Source organism: Phasianus colchicus, chromosome 13, assembly GCF_987193195.1.
Source record: "Phasianus colchicus chromosome 13, bPhaCol1.hap1.1, whole genome shotgun sequence".
Lineage (NCBI taxonomy): Eukaryota > Metazoa > Chordata > Aves > Galliformes > Phasianidae > Phasianus > Phasianus colchicus.
This window is the reverse complement of record NC_143448.1, coordinates 3,089,982-3,104,838: the sequence shown is the minus strand read 5'-3', so window position 1 is coordinate 3,104,838 and position 14,857 is coordinate 3,089,982. Positions and strand designations below refer to the sequence as shown.

General features: G+C 59.1%; 1 protein-coding gene across 3 annotated transcripts; it reads left to right on the top strand.

The window, feature by feature from the left end:
* Window positions 1–5,302: 5,302 nt before the first annotated feature.
* Window positions 5,303–14,380, top strand: KIFC3 (kinesin family member C3). 3 transcript variants are annotated; one of them, XM_090149839.1, is made up of 20 exons: window positions 5,411–5,542; window positions 6,332–6,458; window positions 7,547–7,743; window positions 8,953–9,018; window positions 9,090–9,230; window positions 9,307–9,546; window positions 9,693–9,866; window positions 9,959–10,106; window positions 10,206–10,336; window positions 10,411–10,522; window positions 10,597–10,778; window positions 10,869–10,973; window positions 11,165–11,295; window positions 11,708–11,831; window positions 11,986–12,115; window positions 12,187–12,416; window positions 12,628–12,762; window positions 12,847–12,946; window positions 13,260–13,288; window positions 13,468–14,380. In XM_090149839.1, exons 2-19 carry the CDS (start codon window positions 6,440–6,442, stop codon window positions 13,262–13,264), a joined length of 2,370 nt encoding a protein of 789 aa, XP_090005965.1. In that variant the 5' UTR covers window positions 5,411–5,542; window positions 6,332–6,439; the 3' UTR covers window positions 13,265–13,288; window positions 13,468–14,380. The 3 variants fall into 3 exon arrangements, with proteins under 3 accessions (XP_090005964.1, XP_090005965.1, XP_031471175.2); XM_090149838.1 differs by lacking the exons at window positions 5,411–5,542; window positions 13,260–13,288 and adding an exon at window positions 5,303–5,321; XM_031615315.2 differs by lacking the exon at window positions 13,260–13,288.
* The last annotated feature ends 477 nt before the right edge of the window (window positions 14,381–14,857 follow it).

Here is a 14,857-nt window from a genome sequence, read left to right as displayed (position 1 = left end):
CCACAGCTCTCTTGCTACACGTGCAATGGACACTCCTTGTGTTGGTTCCCACTGAACATACCTTTGCAGCATTTCCCCTCAGCTTTTGCTCGCTCCATTTTGATGCTGGCTGAGCATTTTATCGATCCGCAATGAGATGCTCTAATAATATTAATGCAGTGTATGGGGATCTGTCCATGCAGTCAGCACTGCCAGCCCAGCACTGGTAGCTGTGCTGGAAATTCTGCATTGCAGTCTTCTCTCTCGCTTCTATTTCCCTCATTTCACCCATTTATCAGAGGTTTATAACCCAGTGCAAACATTTGTCTGCTTCCCTTTTCCTATAGCCAGAGCCCGGGCAGGTATCTTCTCTATTTATAGTGAGAGCAATCTTTTAAAAAGATTAAGTGCAATTGCAGGTTAATCGCCGATAAGGTTATAACGAAAGTAAAAACAAATAAGCAGGTTTGGGGATTAGATCTGGGCCTAAAAGAAATTGCAAGATAAATGGAAAGTCCCTTTAAGTGGCATTTAATTATGAAGCCTGAAATAAAATGAAGCGTTTCAATCTCGAAACCTGGAGATAGCCAGCACGACGCGCTTCTAAATCCATGAATCCTGTTTCTGTCTATATATTTTTTCTGTTGCATGGATCTGCTTAGAGTCAAGGCTGCAGTCCTGAGCCTGAATTCAGCTTGGTGCGAAGCGGAGCTGAGCGATGCCTGCTTTGCTCTGCTGGAAAGGGGAGCATCTCAGACTGTGTCTCAGCTGCAGTCATTTGGAATTAACACCCCGAAATAAGGAGTGACATTCTTCCTTTGATAGGATCAGAGAATCATTAAGGTTGGAAAAGACCTCTAAGACCATCTAGTTGACCTACCAATATTGCCTGCTATACCACATCTCTTTTCTCAACCTTCCCTCATCTACTTGTTCTCGTTTTGGGATGAAACTTTCCAAGTGCAGTTCATTTCCAATGCCTCGGGGAGATCTGAGCAACATCCAGCAAGCTGGCTTTGAGTCATCGGAAGAATTACATATCCATGTTATTATTTCATTCCATTTCCCCCCTTGTGGAGGTTACTGGATGCATGTGAAGAGCTGGAAGTCAAAGGGATGTGATCTGTGGGCATGGGGGGAGAGGGGGAGTCAGACTTGGAGCTTAGAGGTCTTTTCCAACCACTATGATTCAATGACAGCTAGGGCAAAAACAACCAGAAAAGAGTGATAGATGAAGCAGAGGGGCTGTTGCACAGGGACATATTGCCAGCCTTGCCTGGGACCTGCTGGGACCACATGGCACAGTGTGGCATGACTTGGCATGGCTTGCCATAGGATGGCTTGGCATAGGATGGCTTGGCATAGCATGGGATGGCATGGCATGGCGTGACATACGATAGCATGACATGGAACGGCATGACATAGGATGGCATAAGATGGCATGGAACAGAATGGCACGACGTAGGATGGCGTGACATGGCATGGCATAGGATGGCATGGAATGGCATGACATAGGATGGCACAAGATGGGATGGGATGGAATGTTGTGGAATGGCATGGCATAGGACAGCATGGCATGGAGTGACATGACATGGGATGGTATAAAATGGTATGCCATAGCATGGGGTGGGATAGCATGGCGTGGAATGTCATGACGTGGAATGACATAGGATGGCATAGCATAAGATAACATAGCATAAGCATGGGATAAGATGACATAGCATAAGCATGGCATGGGATGATATATGATGGCATGGCATGGCATAGGGTGGCATGACACGGAATGGCACAGGATGGCAAGGCACAGCATGGCACAATATGGCATAGCATGGCATAGCACAACATGGCGTGGCATGGGATGCCATGGCATGGCACGGCTCTGTCCTAGCACAAGGTGGAGGAATGAGGAGCAGCCTGACGACTGGCTCAGCCCAGATAAGAGGCTCCTTTGTACTGCAGAAATGCCGATATCACGTGCAGATCTCTCTGCTGCCATGGTTACTGCCTGCTGCAGTGCATGCAGCACAGCGGTGTGACCACGTTGAGCTGGGATGTGCAGCAGCAGCGTGGCTCTGGGTCCTCCTGCAGCACTGGGCAGTGTCCCATCACTTTTTACACGAACGCTCTTTTCATTAAAGTGTTTTCCTGAGCGCTAATTACGTTGGTTTTCCTTCTGTAAATGAGCCCGATATGATCTGTGTGTCTTGGCAAACAGCCTCGAGAACAGTAACCAAAGCCTTTTTGTTTGATCGCTGTTTGCTTTGCAAATCTCCCTGCTCTCACCGTTCCTGGCTGCCTTCAGACAGCCCGCACGTGCGGGTAGATGGGAGGGAAATGGGGCTCTGTGTCATTCCTCCTGCAGGAACAGAAAAGGTTTGGGTGTTCCTGAGGCCCTGGGGTCGAGGTGAGGGGTTGATGGGTGCTGGGACTGCCGTTGTCCCCATTGCTGTGCATTCAAGTGAGGTGGCACTCAGGGAGCAAACCCGCTCCCATCTGAGCTCAGTTATCTGCAGAGGGAGAAAAGTCCACCTGTCCACCCATCTAAGAAATAGGTTATGTCAGCAATTTGCAGGGCCGGGCTTTAATCTGCTCTTAAGACAGCGGCAGACAGGAGCAGAGGGACGTTGCTTTCTCCTCCCTTGCAGACAGAGCGCTCTGCAGCAGCCGTCCTGGGGACCCTTTGGGGAGCAGGCGGTGCCATGCATGCGCTGGGCGCTCTGGCTGCGCTCTCACTGCTGGGCTGGACCAAGGGCAGCAAACGGCGGAGTGTGGCTCTGCAGAGCACCGGGGGACTGCCAGGAGCAAGGCAGTGGGCAGCAGGGCCCGGCCTCCAGGTGAGAGGTGTGGGATGGGAGCGATGGAGCTGAGCAGCAATGTCCATCTGTTGCCATGCAGCTCCGAGCCGTGCGCCAGGTGTGGGTGTAGGGCTGTGCATTATATATGAGAGGTGTGAATAATGCATGGCAGGGTAAGTTTGCAGTCCGAGGAGTCGGGGGGTGGCAGAGCTGTGCCATAGGTCTCCCAGGATCTCTCTCCAGCTGGGCACAGGGTGACCACAACAGCATTGCTCTTCCCACAGAGGCTCCTATGGCTGCGTGTCCCTGTGGGATTCAGGCTGAGCAGCCAAGCCATGCACTCAGTGTCCCTTAGTGGCATGGCTGCTGACATCAGCCTCCAAACTCCGTTCCCTAAATTATTCACAATTACTGCTTGAGCATCTCCTCCAAAACCAAGCATGCTTCTGAGGGCTCTAAAAATAGATGGCTTCGCTGAGGATGGGATGCATTTTTTAAAGGAGACCGCTGCCAGCCCTTCTGCTGGTGCTTGCACCTCCTGGCCAGGCAGCTGCAGGCTCAGCTCTTGGGGATAAGAAGGGCAGGGATGGGGCCAGTTCCTGCAAGGACCCTCGAACTGCACAGCAGGAGAAAAAGACACGGCTGCTGACGTTTGGTGGGTGAGTGAGGGTGGCTCTGGGCCACCTGAGCACTGCCCTATCTCAGCATCGCTGCCTGCGGGTTGGGTTAATTCCCACTGTGAGCTTGGAAACGAGTACAAATTTCTCACTAAGACTTAATTAAAACTCGCTAAAGAGCTTAGATGGTGACAAGGGAGTGTGGGGTTTGTTAGTTGCTCCTCTGGGCTCAGCATGGAGATCCCCTCGCTGGGGATCTCGGGGAGGAGCAGAGTTACAGCACTGAGCTGTGCTATCATTAATTGCTCTCTGGGGATGCATTCTCCATCTGATCCTCCTGGTGGCAGTTCCTTGCAGAGAGCACCCAGGTATGCCCTGCCTGCATGCCTGCCATCAGCTTGCTGGAAGGGAATGGAGGGGGGGTTAAACTTTTGCTAGGATATCGTATTTTCCCCCGTCTCCCCAGAGGTGTTACTGATGTAGGTTAAATATTTGCTTGGGGCAGAGCAGAGAGCGAATGCAAAGGGCCTCCATCAGCACAGCGGTGCAATCAATGGGGCTTCCCTCCATTTAAAACTCATGGGCAAAGGGGGGGAAACGGGAATGAAGCCGCCTGGCTGAGCAGATCCCTCATTGCACGCGCACACACACACACACACACACACACACACAGGAGGTGGCAGCGGGGCTGGCTGCCCTCCTGCTGCTCTCCCAGCGCTCATTGATCCCGGGCCGGCACTCGGATGTCTGCTCTCAGGCTGGCAGCGAGGAGGGAGGCTTTGCAGACAGGGAAAAAGCTGCTCTAAAAGGAAGGGCAGAGCCCGCGGCGCCGCGTTGGAACGTGGAGAGAAAGCAAAGGCAGCACTCAGTGAACTGGGGCTGGAGGGGGGGAAGGGGGGGGCAGCCAATAGGGTGCTCACAGCACCCGCCGCAGGGTGACAGAGGGGCTTGTTTCAATGGGGGAGAGCACTGAGGGTGGGGATTTCCGTGCTTATCCCCAAATACCGTTCTCAGGCTGAGCCCCACCGGTACGGTGGGCACCCAGATCCCCTGGTGCATTGGGGTTATGCTTTGGGAGCCATCCATCTCCCTCTCCCCTCGTCCATTCAGTCCCTTTTGATGCAATTATGCCCGCTGCATAATTGCAATGCCATCAAAAACCTGAAGCATTCAAAGGACAGGAAATGACTTAACGCCCAGAGCCATTTGCATAAACATTATTTTGCCCTCACAGCTCGTAAATTAAGTAAGTCAGTGACAATACGACATTAGAGTCACTGCTGGAATGCTTACAGTCACCTCGTGTCCGTCCTCATCATCGCTGAACCAACAGCAGCAGCTGCACGGACATGGGGAACCCCGTGTGGTGAACCCCTACAGCACCCACAGTGGGGCTGAGAGGGGCTGTGTGGGGCTATTAGGGGCTGTGTGGGGCTGAAAGAGGTTATGTAGAGTTATGTGGGGCTGTGCAGGGCTATGAGGGGCTGAAAGGGGCTGAGAAGGGCAGAGTTGGGCTGTGTGGGGCTGAGAGAGGCTATGAGGGGCTGAGTGGGGCTATGTAGGGCTATGGGGGGCTGTGTAGGGCTGAAAGGGGCTATATGGGGCTCTGTGGCACTGAGAGAGGCTATGTGAGGCTGTGCGGGGCTAAGAGGGGCTGTAAGGGGCTGAGAGTACCAGAGCTGGGCTGCGTGGGGCTCAGAGGGGCTATGAAGGGCTGAAAGAGGTTTCGTGGGGCTGTGTAGGGGCTGAGAGAGGCAGAGTTGGGCTTTGTGGGGTCGAGAGGGGCAGTGCGGGGCCGCGCATCCCCCAGGCATCGCCGTCCGTCGGGGGTCCCGGGCGTCGCCAGGGCAACGAACCGGGGCGGAGCAGCCGGTGCCGACGCCCGGATGGGCGGGACCGGGGCGGGGAGCGGAGCGGCTGCGGGCGGCCGGTGAGCGGCACCGGGAGGGCACCGGGAGCGGGCGGGGCCGGGCCGGGCCGGGCTTCCCTTTGTCTGCGGGACGGCGGTGGGCGGGACCGGGGTGCGGAGCGGGGACGGCGGAGCTTTGCGAGACGCCGAGCCGCTCTCCCCGTGGACGCCGAGGGGTCGCGGAGCCGGGGACCCCCGTGCCATGCCGGCAGCCCGCCCGGGCCGGGAGCTGCCCCCGCAGCGTGAGTACCGCACGGCTCCGCGGAGGGGCGGGGGGAGGAACCGGCAAGCCCGCATTCTTCGCATTGCTGCGCGGCCGGGGAGCGGGAGCGAGCTGCAGGGGCGTGCGGTGCCTGCGGGCTGCGCGTCCTCCTGCCCGCCCTGCTGCCGGTCTGCTTCGGGTCTCGGCCGCTCCGCAAAGCGACGTTTGGGGCAGTGCGGGAAGGGTCCGCCCGGTCCGTGGGTTCGGGCCGGCTGCCGGCTCCGCGCTGCCGCCGCTGCCGTCGCTCTGCCGAGCCGGCCGTCCCCGCTCAGCGCAGTGGAAGGAGGAGAACTTTTGACCGGGGCGGGCAGCTGAGCCGTGCCGTTCCCTTGCAGAAGCACCTCGCCAGCACTTTTTTTTTTTTTTTTTTTTTAACTGGTGGCATTAAAAATAGATATTTTTTTTCTCTGCAAGGCGGCGAATGCAGAATTACACAACAGCCCGGACTTTTTTGACCTTTGCCGTATTCCTCTCCTCCCTCCTTCTGGCTTTTCCTTTGGTGTAGCAGCTGGAAAAGCCCCAGCGCTTTGCATTCAATCTTGAGAACCGGGGCCTCGCTGAAGCCCACCCAGCTCATAGGCACCAACGTGTAACGGGCAGACCCGAAGGCAGCCGGCTGAGTTCCTCTTGACAATAGAGGGTGGGGACGTGGGACCGTCCTTACAGTGCCCGGGCGATGTGTGTGACCTGAGGACGTGGGGCTGGAGGAGCACACCCAGTGGGATGGCACAGGGAGGTTGGGAGCCCAGCAGCACATTTCACCCCTCAGGCACAGGTCTTGCTGGAGGACGGCCAGCAGCCGGCCCTGCCACGCACCACGGAGGAACCGCCAGCATCCCCACGTGAGCCCGCCGTGCCAGGGCAGGCAGCCTGCACCATGAGCCTGGAGAAAGCCGGTGAGGGGAGCGTGGATGTGGCCAGGACTGAGGGGTGGGGGCTGGGGAGCAGCCGGGGGGATGCATACACTCACATCCTCCAAAAGGGGCTTGGTATCCATGCAGGCGATGCATGCGGTGTCTCCAACTGGAGCATCGGTGCTTCCCTGAGTCGTGCCTAGCCCAGCTGGGAGGAGGCAGTGCTCACCTGGGGGAGGGCAGGAGGGTCTGCTGCCTTCAAGTTTGGGTTTCCTGTCCCTTTGGTATGGGGAGGGAGTGGGTGCTGAGCGAGGCTGTGCATGCAGCCCTGGGCAGGAGAACAAAAAGCAGCAGTCCTTCTGGAGGTGGTGCCACGAGCACGGATTCCTGGCTGTCCCTCTTTGCTGCCTCTTTGCTCAAAGAAAGCACAAGTCCCCACAGCTGTCAGTACTCAGGACAGCTGAAGCTTTGCAGCATGTGTGTGAAACACAACTGGCACACGGCATCAGCCTGCCTGCAGGCAGCCAAGCAGCTCCCAGCATCACCTTTTGCCTTCCAACCTTCACTTTCCAGGCAAGGCAGGGAGCAGCCCGGATCCATGCTGCTGGTTCCACCGGCACTGCATGGCGGTGAGTCAGGCCAGCTCGTCCCCTGCTGGAACCACGGAGCAATTTAGGGCTTCGTTTGCAGAAAGCTGTGTTTAAACTCATGCCGTGAAGGTCAGAAAGTCGCACTCAACAAGCAGTGCCACCATTTGGGTCGCCCGTGTAATTTGAATTTGGCTTCCATTACGCTGCCGTGTTCAATGACGCAGCCTTTAATAACACCATCCCATGCTGTTTTTCCACCAGCACCTGCTCATTCGGGGGAAAAAAAAGGCTGTGGTGCTGAGGGGGTGAATCAGAGGCAGCAGCGGGGCTGGGTGGTGGCACGTCCACACAGGGCACCCCGGGGTGTGCCGTGGGATGCTGGCATCCCTCTGTCTGTAACGCAGGCATCGATGTCGCTGCCCTCCCACCAGGACCTCCAGCACTGCTGTGCCCCTGTTGCTGTCTCCCTCGGGTTCCTGTCCCCACTGTGTGCCCTGGGGCTGGCTGACCCCGACCCCGCTGTGCTCCCTCTTGCCGCAGGGGGTCGGTTTTGCAGCGGGAAGCGCGCCGGTCTGCCGGCCCAGCGGCCCTTCCCCGTCATCCAGAAGGTGGTGGCATCCATGGCTCACCTGCAGGAGGAGAAGCTGCGGCTGCAGGAGGAGCTGCTGGCTCTGCAGGAGAAGCTGGCTGCCCGCGAGAGCGAGGAGATGGCCGTCTCCGTCCAGCTGCGAGGGCAGGTAGGGGGGCTTTGGGCGCGCTCCGGGCTTCCAGCTGTGCGTTGTGATCTGTAGCATGAGGGCTCGGGGCACTCGAGCTGTCTCAAGTGAGGAGCAGTGCGGGTCTGTGTTGGTGCTTGCTGTGCTGCTGTGGGCAGGGGTTGGCCTCGGTGCTGACCCCCTGATGTTTCTCGTGCTGGTGCAGACGCAGCTGTGGATGTGAGGACCTTCCTCATTACAGGGAGATTGAAACCCAAGCTGCTAATAAAGGGATTTGCATGTGGATGTTGTGGAAGCTATTACAGTCAGGTTTGGCTTGTTCCACTGGTGTCAAAAAGGTGGATGTAATTGTCCTGGATCTGGTTGGCATAGTCTGCATGACACAAGCAGGACAGGCAGCTGGCGTGCCGGGGCTGTACGACACGGGGTAAACCTGGGCTCCGGGAGCTCAGCAATGGCCGGGCCGTGCCTCAGCCCCCAGCCCACTGCCAAGGAATCCCTGAACAGCCTGGAGAGCAGGCTGCCGCTGGAGCTGCCTGAGGAGGTAGGGCACGGGGCTGTGCTGGTGTAGCAGGGCACTGCATTGGGGAGCAGGGGAAGCAGCTCCTTTCCCCACTGAGCTTCTGCTGGACGCGTGGCTGGGGCCTTTCAGCTCTTCGTGTGGGGCTGTGTGCTTTTCCGTGAGGTTTATCCTTAAGGTTCTGGAAGGTGTGGGGACGTGGTTGGGGCTGGAAGCACATGGGGAGCGCAGCCCTGCGGTGTGCTGTTTGTCTGAGCAGGAGGGTGGTGGCTTAGCCACGGCTCTGTGTCCCCCTCCTCCCGTCTGGAGCACCGAGGGCTGTGCTGAGAAAGGGCCGAGGGACAGCAGAGGAAGGGTTGAGTTGAGGTCCTGGCTGTGGGAGCAGCCTCTGCCGCCGGCACACGCAGGAGGTGCGCTCAGGCAGCTCGCCGCGCCGCCGTCTCCGCAAGGGAGTGGCTTATAACTTATCATAATTAATTACAGCACAATGTGAGCGCGTTCGTGTTTGTTATAAATCAGCAGCTCCTAGATGATGATCTGCAGAGGTTCAGAAAAGGCTGTTGCTGTTTGCATGGAGCGACAGCCTCGCGCTCCCTGGGTTGGGGGTTGGCGCGGTGCCTCATCACCAGGCAAAGCGTTCGGAGGGGAAACCCTTCCTAGGGAGCAGAGTGTGGGGATGCACTTCCAGCGGAGCTTCCCCACGTGTGCAGGTTGAGAACTTGAAGGCAAATCTCCGGGAGCAGGCACAGGAGATCGGCAGGCTGCGCTCGGAGATGGTGAGCTCACTGGTGTGGGGGTGAGCGGGAGGCTGCTGGTAGGGCTCCCATCACACGCTGACCCTCCGCAGGGCGGCACGGACGCGGAGAAGCACCGGGACCTGCTGGTGGCTGAGAACGAGCGGCTGCGGCAGGAGATGAAGGCACGTGAAGGGGAGCTGCGGGAGCTGCGGCGGCAGCAGGCGGCGTGCCGGGACTGCACCCACCTCCAGGTGAGCCGCGGGTGACCGGTGGCTGCTGGAAGGGCTGTGGGTGCCACAACCTCGGCTGAGCCTGCTTTGGGGCCAGGAGAACGCCGGGCTGCAGGAGCGGCTGTGCCAGCTGCAGAGAGAGGCGGAGGAGGCCCGAGCCAAGCTGGCGGAGCTGGAGCTGGAGGTGCAGCAGAAGACGAACCGCCTGGCCGAGGTGGAGCTGCGGCTCAAGGATTCGCTGGCCGAGAGAGCGCAGGAGGAGGAGCGGCTCAGCCGGCGGCTGCGGGACAGCCAGGAGACCATCGCCAGCCTCAGGGCTCAGCCCCAGCAGATAAAGGTGAGCGCTGAGGGGCCGTGCCTCCTGCTGGCTGTGTAACAGTGCCCTGCGTCAGTGCTGCGGTGCCACTCTGCTGCTCTGTAAATCGTCCCCCTCTGGGTGACCTCGGTCTGTAATACACCATCGTCTGTGGGTGCTCTGTGCAGTACATCATCAAGACGGTGGAGGTGGAGTCAGCCAAGGCGAAGCAGGCCCTGTGTGAGAGCCAGTCCCGGAACCAATACCTGCAGGAGCAGGTGGGGATGCAGAGGCAGGTGCTGAAGGAGATGGAGCAGCAGCTGCAGAGCTCCCAGAAGACAGCGGCTCAGCTCAGGGCACAGGTACCGGTCCGCAGGCGCAGCAGTGCAGTGGTGTGAACCAGGCGGCACCTGGGACTGATGTGCATGCATTGTTGGTGCTGCCTCACCCCCAGATTGCCATGTATGAGTCGGAGCTGGAGCGGGCCCACGGGCAGATGCTGGAGGAGATGCAGGTGATGGAGGACGAGAAGAACCGTGCCATTGAAGAGGCATTTTCCCGTGCCCAAGTGGAGATGAAGGCGGTGCATGAGAACCTGGCGGGTGAGGAGAGGGCGCAGGGCTCGTGGGGCTCACAGGGTTGGGGCTGCACGTCCTCACCCTGTGCTGGAGGCACTCATCCTCACCCTGTGCTGCCTGCAGGGGTGCGGACCAACCTGCTGACATTGCAGCCCGCGCTGCGCACCCTCACCCACGACTACAACAGCCTGAAGCGGCAGGTGCGGGACTTCCCCCTGCTCCTCCAGGAGACCCTGCGGAGCGCCAGGGCCGAGGTGAGCCGGGATCAGCCCACAGCCCCTCTCCCTGCGTGGTGTGGGTGGGTAACCGAGCGCTGTTCTTCACCCAGATCGGGCAAGCCATCGAGGAGGTGAACAGCACCAACCGGGAGCTGCTGCGCAAATACCGCCGGGAGCTGCAGCTCCGCAAGAAGTGCCACAATGAGCTGGTGCGGCTGAAAGGTGCGGCGGGGCCGGGCTGCGGGGACAGCTGGGTGCCACAGCGGGGCTGATGCTGCCTCTGCTCCCCCACCAAGGGAACATCCGCGTCTTTGGGAGAGTCCGTCCCATCACTAAGGAGGATGGAGAGGGCCCGGAGGCGGTCAGCGCGGTGACGTTTGATGCGGATGACGACGCCGTCCTGCACCTCCTGCACAAGGGGAAACAGGTGTCCTTTGAGCTGGACAAGGTGTTTCCTCCACAGGCATCGCAGGAGGAGGTGGGTGCTGCCACACACAGCTCATAGCAGGGTGGTGTGACAGCCAGGGGAAAGCTGCACCGTCCCCTGATGCCCTCTGGTCCCCTGCAGGTGTTTCAAGAGGTTCAGGCCCTGGTCACGTCCTGCATCGATGGGTACAACGTCTGCATTTTTGCCTATGGACAGACGGGAGCAGGGAAGACGTACACAATGGAGGTGAATTTGCCTGGCTTTGCCTCCTTCTTCTTCCTTGCCTTCCAACTCTGTGATGCCCTCTGTGTCTCAGTGCCATTGCTAACCCAGGCTGGGCGCCAGTCCTGGCTGTTGCTGCAATCCCTGAGCTTTGCTTCTGCTCAGCTGCATTGGGGAAAAAAGCACAATGGATCATTTCTCTCCCCATTCACCAGGGAACCTCCACAAACCCGGGCATCAACCAGCGAGCCCTGCAGCTGCTCTTCTCTGAGGTGCGGAGCAAGGCGGCTGACTGGGACTACGCCATCAGCGTCAGCGTGGCCGAGATCTACAACGAGGCACTCAGGTATGGATGTGAGCCCTTGGCCGGGGCACAGCATCACGTGGAGCCCTCAGAGCTCAGCGTTGGCCGTGTAAGGAAGCACCAAGCTGGGCCCCGTCTCCCTTTGAGCTGTTTCTGCTTATTTGGGCTCCCCCCTCTTCCTCCACCGGGCTCCAAACGCCTTTCCCTTGGCCCGGCTCCCCGGCCTCGGCCGTTATATTTAGAAACTGCACTCTGGGAGCCAAGGGAATGAGAAACATTTTCCTGCCCTGCCTGGACGCTGGGGGCTGGGGGAGTGACGGCAGCAGCCGCAGGGCTCTCTGGCACCGCAGGGACCGGCACAGGCCCTGAGTGCACATCTGCATCGTGCTGCACCTCTGCAAGCAGTGGGCTGTGACCGGATGGGAGCTGAGCGCTGATGGGTTCCCCCTCGCAGGGACCTGCTGGGGAAGGAACCCCAGGAGAAGCTGGAGATCAAACTGTGCCCTGATGGCAGCGGGCAGCTCTACGTGCCCGGGCTGACTGAGTTCAGCGTGCAGAGCGTGGAGGACATCAATAAGGTGAGGCATCCCACGGTGCATTGGTGACTGCAGCACTGTCCAGGATGGGGGGCACCAGGCCCTGGGCGCGCTGCAGGGGGTTTGAAATAAAAGCACGGGGCTCGGATGGATGGGGGGTGAGCGGATCGCGGCCTCACCCCCTCCTCACCCTCAGGTCTTCGAGTTCGGCCACGTCAACCGCGTGACGGAGTGCACCAACCTGAACGAGCACAGCTCCCGCTCCCACGCGCTGCTCATCATCACCGTCCGCGGCCTGGACCGCAGCACGGGGCTGCGCACCACAGGTGGGGGCCGTGCCCCCCGGCGGGGCTGCAGGGCAGTGCTGGCGGTGCTGACTTTTTATCTGCGCCCCCAGGGAAGCTGAACCTGGTGGACCTGGCGGGCTCGGAGCGCGTCGGGCGCTCGGGCGCGGAGGGCAGCCGGCTGCGTGAGGCTCAGTACATCAACAGGTCGCTGTCGGCACTGGGGGACGTCATCTATGCGCTGCGCTCCCGCCAGGGCCACGTGCCCTTCCGCAACTCCAAGCTGACCTACCTGCTGCAGGACTCGCTCAGCGGGGACAGCAAGACCCTCATGATGGTGCAGGTCTGGGTTCCCTGTCCCCCATCCCTTGCGCTCCGTGCCACCTGCTGTGGCTTCTCTCCCCTGGTGACAGGGCTGTGCCTGGTGCAGACGGCGGCTGGGGGCTATCCTGGGGGCGGTGGGTTAATAATAGCAGCTCCCTGACCCCGTTGAGCAGCGGGGAGGGGGGTGTGTGGGTGACAGTTGGGTGATGTGCTGCTGCTCCCACCCGCAGGTCTCCCCCGCCGAGAAGAACAGCAGCGAGACGCTGTGTTCCCTGAAGTTTGCCGAGCGTGTCCGCTCCGTGGAGCTGGGTCCCGTGTCCCGCAAGGCCGAGCTGGTGTCCTGGCCCAGCCAGGAGCAGCTGGAGGTACCCACAGCTCAGCCGGCATCTTTCACTGCGTGCCATCCCCATAGGCGTGAGCTGACCCAGGGCTGCTCCATCTCTCCCCAGGGTGACTTGCCGGGATCCTCCAGCCGGAGCCACGCGTCCCCCAGCCCTGGGCTGCCCAGCGGCCGCACCACCTCCATCCGCAGGAAGCTGCAGACCTCAGGTGGGTGGGGGCATGCGGGTCCCTTCCGTGCTCCCAGAATGCCCAACCCGTGGCCTTCCATCAGAGGAAGCTCTCAGCCCACTGTTGACAGGCAAAGCTGCGTGTGGAGCGAGCTGTGCTGTAATCGGCTCATTAACCACTGGCTAATTGGCTGTCAGGAGCCTAGTTAGGGCTTCCCCTGAAGTGCCCCGTCCCAGCACAGGGCAGTGCGGGGCCATGTGGGGCAAAGCAGCTGGGGCTGCACGTGGGGCAGACAGGGAGCGATGCTGCAGGGCAGCGCCCGCAGCTGAACCTCTCTTCTCTTCGATTTCAGCCTGAATTAGGGGCAGCCGTGGCTGCCAGGTGAGTGTGTGCAGCCGGGAGCCGGTGGTGGGCTCTGCTTCAGCCCTGCTTCCCAGGCAGGGAGGTGTGCAGGGCTGTGCTGCTTGCAGGGGTGCTGCTGGGATCGCATTGCTTGGGGCCTCGAGCTGTGGTGGCTGTGCCCCCTGCCCAGCCTGATGCACGTGTCTGTATCCCCACAGGGAAGCTGAGGCCGGTCCCCGTGTGACACATGCTGCAGGACCTGGCCCCTTACACACCTTGGTGCCCCGGCCACATTTGGAGCTGTGCCCTGGGGGTGGTGGCATCCCCTCCTGCCATGGCACCTCTCACTGTGAGACACACAAGCTCTGTGACTTCTAATTCTTGCTGGACAGATGGCTTTAGCCAAAACAAGGAGCCTCGTCACCCCTTCAGCTTCGTTTTTAGGACAGCTGGGGTATCTGGCTGGAAGGATTGGGGCTGAGCACCCCCATCTCACTGCGCTGGGGGCACCACTGCTGCAGGAGCCTGGCTGGAGCAGCGAGCACCTGGATGAAGTGCAGGATTTGGCGTGACTGTGCCCAGCCACAACGTCCTGCTCCACCCCGTGCCCCCCACTCCAGCCTCTTTTGGAGCAGCACAGCCCAGAATTGAAGCCAGAATAACCCCAGCAGCTCCTTTCCCTGTTGGATTCTCCTGCCCAATTGCACGAAGGCGCCCCGGTGCTGCTGCATGCACCCTGCCCAAAGGGAGAGCAGTCGCAGGGCTGCCCCCCCTGGCACCAGCAGGTGCTTTGCAGTCTTGAAGGAAGCTATTGTAAAGTGACTGAACAGTTGTCTTCTCAAGAGAGATCACAGCGTGGTCAAGATGAATGTGTTTGAAATATTTATAACCTGTTTACATGGTCTTGGAATGGAAAAAAAAAACAAAAACAAAACCCTCCAGCCCAGTGCTGTTGGAGTACGTGTGGTAGTGGGGGCTGGCAGGGGCATGGAGGAGCAGTGGAAGCTCCAGGGCAGCTCCTGGGGCAGCTGCAACCATGCAAGGTATGCACACACCTTCCAGCTCCTGGCCCTTCCACGCCGTACCCTATTAAAGAAAAAAAGAAAGGGGGGGAAAAAAAAAATAAAAAAGGGAAAAATAATCTAGTCTTTTGTTAAGATTAGATGTTTCTATGTATTTTAATAATATATATATCCTGTTTTATAACAAAACTTATTTTAAATAAAGCATTAAAGCCACTCCTCCTGTGCTGCTGTTACTTCCCCCAGGGCTCTATGCCTTGCCCCGATGGTTATTACAGGCTGGAGCCCCCTGCCTTGAGAGCTGTCTGAAATCAGGTGTGGAGCAGAGATCTGTCAGGAAGAAGGACAAGCCACAAGCTGCTCTCAGGGCCGGGACCTGCCTGGCAGAGCAAAACCTCCCACGGCTCTCTGCAAGGTGCTCAGGGAGTGTGGTCACTCTTACTCATGGCAGCCACTTACAGCAGCCTGGTGACAGGAAGGGTGAGAACGTGGCCGGCTGCCCTGTGAGACACAAGCTGGGGAGAAGAGTAGGGAGATTCAGGCATATAACACCACTTTAAAAAAAAAATGTTACAAATGCTTTAAT